General features: G+C 35.9%; 1 protein-coding gene across 3 annotated transcripts in view; it reads left to right on the top strand.

The window, feature by feature from the left end:
* Positions 1 to 3829: 3829 nt before the first annotated feature.
* The window catches only part of LOC127974494 (PHD finger protein 1), an 11884-nt gene continuing 9518 nt past the window's right edge, over positions 3830 to 6195 (top strand). For all 3 annotated transcript variants that reach the window (XR_008157299.1, XM_052577828.1, XM_052577829.1), the window contains exons 1-3: positions 3830 to 4521; positions 4894 to 4972; positions 5138 to 5219. Coding sequence is in view for 2 of the 3 variants with exons in the window: in XM_052577828.1 (XP_052433788.1) it covers positions 4895 to 4972; positions 5138 to 5219 (160 nt within the window). In the remaining variant the exon portion in view is untranslated. The remainder of the gene's footprint in view (positions 4522 to 4893; positions 4973 to 5137; positions 5220 to 6195) is intronic.

Below are 6195 nucleotides of genomic sequence, written 5' to 3' on the forward strand. Positions count from 1 at the left end.
ATATATTCATTTTGTGAAAATGTTTATATATATATATATATATATATATATATATATATATATATATATATATATATAATTTTGCAGTTACTATTTTCTAGATTTCATTTTTTTTTACTCAAGCCTCTTTATTTTTCTCATTCATTCAGAAAGTGTTCTTCATATTTCTTACACTCAAAAAAAAAACTAAATCCAAAAGTTTTCATTCAATACCCTTTTCCCATCTGCAATAAAATAATGTATTTTAGATATATTTAGTTATTTTTACCATCTATTTTATTTATTTATTTTGTTTTGTTGCTACTTTGTTGCTACATATTCATCTGAAGATTAAACATGTGGAATATATATACTGTATACACACACACACACACACAGTGGGGAAAATATTAATTTGATCCCCTGCTGTTTTTGTAAGTTTGCCCACTTACAAAGAAATGAAGGGTCTGTGTTTTTTATGGTAGGTTTATTATAACATATATAGACAAAAACAGCCTATATAAAGGTTAGAATTTGATTGTGTGAAATAATTATGTTCCCCAAGCAAAATATGAATTAGTATTTTGTGCAGAAATTCTTGTTGGCTCTTGGCTGTCATTTGGCAACTCAAAGTTTCAGCTCCCTCCACAGATAGGACTGAGGTCTGGAGACGGACTGGGCCACTCCATGACCTTAATGTGCTTCCTTTTGAGCCACTCCTTTGTTGCCTTGGCGATATGTTTTGGGTCATCGTCAAGCTGGAAGACCCATCTAAAACCCATCTTCAGTGTAGCTAAGGGAAGGAGTTTCTCATCCAAGATTTGACAGTACATGGTCCCGTCCATTTGCCCCTCAATGCGGTGATGTCGTCCTGAGCCTTTAGCCGAAAAACAGCCCCAAAGCATAATGTTTCCACCTCTGTGCTTGGCTGCAGGGACAGTGTTGAGGTCACAGTCAGCATTTCTCTCCCTCCAAACACGACAAGTCGAGTAAACGCCAAAGAGATCAATTGTGGTCTCATCTGACCACAGCACTTTCTCCCAAGACTTCTCTAAATCATTCAGATGTTCATTGGCAAACTTTAAATGGGCCTGTGCAGGGGGACCTTGCAGGTGCTGCAGGATTTGAGTCCATTTTGCTGTAGTGTTTTACCAATGGTTTGCTTAGTTCGTGGCTGATCCCTCACCTTTCTCATGATCATCTTTACCTCATGAGGTGAGATCTCATTGCTCGGAGCTCCAGACTGAGGCTGACTGATGGTTGTTTTGTATTTCTTCCATTTCTGAATAATCACACCAACATTTGTCTCATTCTCACCAAGCTTCTTGCTGATGGTCTTCTATTCAAGCCTTGTGCAGATCTACAATCTTGTCTCTGACATCCTTTGACATCTCTTTGGTCTTGCCCATGATGGGGGGAGATGTTGTAATGGAAGATACAGATTGCTGGGACAGTTGTCTATACACCTAACCAGCTGACATTAGGAGTAACCACACACACACAAATCACTTATCCCCAAATGCAAGCAATAAAATAATGTTTTTGTTTAATTCCTTTTTGCAGTTAGATACTATTGTATTTTATTTGCTGCTATGCCAGCCACATTATTTCCCTCATTTATCTGATATAAAATAATAATTTAGTTTTATTCATTATCCACTTTTTCCTTTATCCATCTGAATATATATATATATTTCTATATTATATATCTAATGTTATTTAATTTGTAGCTGTGTCCTGTAACCATTTTAAACAATGTTTCCCTAATTATTATAATATATAATTATATGATGTCATGTTAATGAAGGGACTACCTGGATTTTTTGTATTTCTGTAGTATTTTCATAATTCTTTGCCATGAATTGGTGTGGGGGGGCTCACTCCTATACATGCATATAACTTTCAAATCTTGTTTTGATGTTATGTGTCAACTGCCCAGCCCATTTTTAAATATTAGCTTTATTTATGAACAGTACATCAATAAGAATTCCCATTTAGCTGTGTGTGCGTGTGTGTGTGTGCGTGTGTGGACCCTCACACATTGTCAAGGTTGTATTTTATTGCCTGGTGTTGTTTCACGGCCTGAATTTTAAGTGGCCAGTGGTGTTGAATTTTTTGATGTAAATGATTTATGCCTCTGAATGGCTGGGCAGTTCCTAGCAGGGTGATTATTTAAAGCTAATCCTTGAGCAAGGTGCCAGCTGTGGACTCCACTCCGACCTTGCAATATTTTTATGGCAGGGCCTTGCAGGCAAGAAGACCTTTAACAACAAAAATAAGGACAAAAAATAGCATGCTTACTGTGCCGTGGAAAACAATCAATTGCTTTAGTTGCCAAATAAATATCATACAACGATCTCTTATCATTTATTTCCAATCATAAATTAGCAACCCAAGGGGGGTTTGGAAAAAGTAGAATTAAGTTTAAGCACTAGCACGTTTTGTTTATATGAACAATGAATGTCTAACAATTACAAAATGTAATAAATTATGTTTTTATGCATAGGCTCATAATTTTCCATTTTAAAACCAAGCTACAGTACATGCACAAGAAGACATAATGTGACTTTTTGTAATTGCCAGGACACTTTCCATCTGTTGTGAAGTTGTTATTATGCAAGGGCTCTGCGTCTCTATTAGCTGGAATAATATGTCTGAGGGAGATTTCTGTGTTTATTAAAAGGTCGTTATGGTGAATAAAAGCATTGGTAATGCGAGCTATGCGTTCAATTCGTTGGAGTGCACTAATTAAAATAGTGGTTGGGTGCTTATGAATAATTTATCACCCTTGTCAAGCTCTTTAGGCTTGGTCTCTAAATGGCTTGACAACTTATTATATAAAATGTATGTTGCCCACAACACTTTCATGTTTGTATGAAGAATCACTATGTGAGAAACAATCTAAAATGCAGACTATGTTGAGTTATAATTTAGCATTGGAATAAAGCCAATCTCTATTAGAGCTCTGCATCTGTGTGATTTGCGCCCTCTGCTGGACCATACAAAAACTGCGTTATAAAAGACACGCCAGAGGCCATTTTGAACATTCCTGCACTGCTCTCATCACAATGTGTTTGATATATCAGGAATTTGCTTTGTTTTGATCTACCTCGTCTACTTTTGTTTCTGGTAGGCTATGTGTTGTGACATGAAATAAGATTGTATACCTTTTGGTAAACACATTTGTATTCAGTAGTTTTAAATTCTAAGTCCAATGTATATTAATTCGTATTTGTATCGTATATTTTATCTATAATAATAATAATAATTAGCCGAAGCACATTTATCTGACACATTTATTAATGTCTTAATCAAGCTGTTGTATGTAATTGGTTAACACATTGACTGGTATATATATATATATATATATATATATATATATATATATATATATATATATATATATATATATATATATATATATATATATATATATATATAAAATAGTAATTATTACATTAATAATTATAAACAATATTTAATTATAATATTTTTCATAATATTTTATTTCTGTACAATATTACAGAAAAGAACTAATAATAATTATAATTATATATATATATATATATATATAGTTATTTTTTATTTTGTAAAATTATTACGCACATTTTTTTCAACGAATACATAATTTTGTTCATTTAAAAATGCGTGATATTAATGCAAAACCTTGCGTTGTATACAATTTTATTTTGAATAAATATATAGCTACAGTAATATACGTGTTTTTGTCTTGTATTTGTATTTTATTTTGAATAAATATATAGTGTGAGATAAGTGTTTTTGTCTTGTATTTGTATTACTATTTACCCTCACTACTTTGATCTGTCATGATTATCTACCCTCTACCCTAACATCGGTTAACATTGTATTTTTTTCAATCACAAGTTCAAACACTGCCAAAGAAAATCCATTTCCCCGTGTGCTCTTCGCGGAATAGGGCGCGAACAGCAGCGCTGCCAGATTTATGCCGGCACCCAAGGGCACTTCCAAACTTTCTCCAAAAAGTCCACGCGGCGCGGCTCTGCTGGACTAATTACAGCCCAAACTTTCCCTAATGAGCCGCCGTGAGTGCGCAGCACCGGCCGGGCGCCTGTGGGGTCGGGCGCAGGTGGGATGTCGGTCAGTCGTACAGATGTGAAGGTGTTCTCAGGATCTCCCCCCCTCTCCATCTCCCTGTGTTTTATGTCTGCGTCACAACAAGACGAAGGAGAGCGAGCCAGAGATGATGATGGCGTCTCTCTCGGGCTGATTCTCATGCCGCTTCCCTGACAAACGCGCTCGATAGCATCAACCGAGAGACAGAGGGAGGTTGGGAACATGAAGCAGAAGACAGACAGAGAGCGAGAGACGGACGGACGGACAGACGGTTGCGCACTGACGGCTTGAGTGACGCGCGTTTGATCCGCCGCGACTCTCCAAACGCGCCGATTATTCGGGACAGTGATTGAGACGCAGAACAACACCGGGCATCCGGCGTTTCATGCGAGTCTGACATCTCTTCCCCGTCCCTGTGACCCCAGCGGAGCAGAACACTTTACACAGGTACATCCCATCCACGTTTGATCTGTCATGCGTGTTAATTGATATGTGCACGCGCGTGCCATCATGTGTGTTAGCTCTTCGGAGTTGGGTGCATTGATTAGGGCACATCTGGCCATGCGTTTTGCACGCGCTCTTTCACGCGCTGTTGTGTCATTTACATATATTATGGTCTGTTGCATAAAGCGGCTAGTGCTTTTGATCATGTGTGGCACTGCAATGTGCAGTGACTCTTCATCATCTACTGTACTGTATAGTGTCGCTATGCACAGAGTTTAACCCTTTAGTCTGCCGCTGTTTGTTGCTGCTGGTGTGGAAACACGGTTTAATAATGCCCCTGAATCTTTTTGGACTTCTCTTTCCCGCGCTCTTCAGGATGGGGGGAGTCAGTGAAGGAGAGGATGTTTTAGCCAGGTGGAGCGATGGACTTCTGTACCTCGGCAATGTCAAACGAGTAAGTCTGCTGTTTGAATAAGTTAGTTTGGAAGAGAGAAAAGGACACTAGCAGAGAGAGTGAGAGAGGGAGAGAGAGGGAAAGAGTAAGTTTGAAAGTGACTTGTTGGACTCGTGTAAATCGGTGTAGTGCTGCTTGTGATGATGGTCTGTACTTATTTGTCAGGTGGACAGCGTCAAGCAGTGCTGTTTGGTCAGATTTGAGGATAACTCTGAATTCTGGGTCCTCAGGAAAGACATCCACTCATGTAAGTGAAGAAACTTTAAATTCAAACTCAAAAAGTAAGTAGTGAATACATGCAATATGAAAAGAATTGATACTTTGCATAAAGAAGATGAAGCCTTCATTCAAATTAGGAGTATTGTAATTAAATTTAATTTTATTGACTAGTTTAATTTTTTCATTATTTCTTGATGAAAAGTAAGCACATCTCCCTTCCAATGAGTTATCAACAGAATGCATGCCTTTTCCTATATATTTCAGATATCTCTATGGTGATTCTCATTATTTGTTACTATTGACTTTATTTCCAAACATATGTACATTTATTTAATTAACTTTAATTTAAGATAACAATAAACACTGTCAACTGTCAATAAACGAATACTATAATTTAAATACTGTAATATAGAATTTTTATCTATGTTGCATTATACTAATGAGAATGAGATTTATTTTTAGATTACAGTAATGAGGTTTTGCTAATATATATATATATAATATATAAAATATATATATACCATAATTATGCCCTAAAGAATTATGAGCTATTTACAAAATATTATTAAAAGCTACTAACTGAAGTTATTTATAGAAGTTAATTACTTACAATTTTGTCACTATAAAAAAAAAAACCCTCTCTGTTGCAAATCGAATTGCAAGGATAATTAAATAAATAAATAAGTTAACGGTTTTTAAGCATGCTTTCTTAACACCATGCTGCCATTGGTCGACCAAACATAGTCCCGCTCCAAAATCCCATTGTTGGTTGAGTCAGTTTTAGTCTCAGGCTGGTTGGGATACTCTTTTTTTTTAACATGACATATTTGTTAAACAACACAATCTGCAATTAAAAAAAAAAAAAAAAAAAAAAAAAAATTCTGGGGATGCTTTTTTAATTTGTAACATCTATGGCACATATCACTTTTACATTAAGTCATATTTGTTTCAAAATTATTTTATTAGCTGACAATGAGAAACGTTAATTGTTAATCTGAAGTAAA

This window comes from Carassius gibelio, chromosome B16, assembly GCF_023724105.1.
Source record: "Carassius gibelio isolate Cgi1373 ecotype wild population from Czech Republic chromosome B16, carGib1.2-hapl.c, whole genome shotgun sequence".
Taxonomy (NCBI): Eukaryota; Metazoa; Chordata; class Actinopteri; order Cypriniformes; family Cyprinidae; genus Carassius; species Carassius gibelio.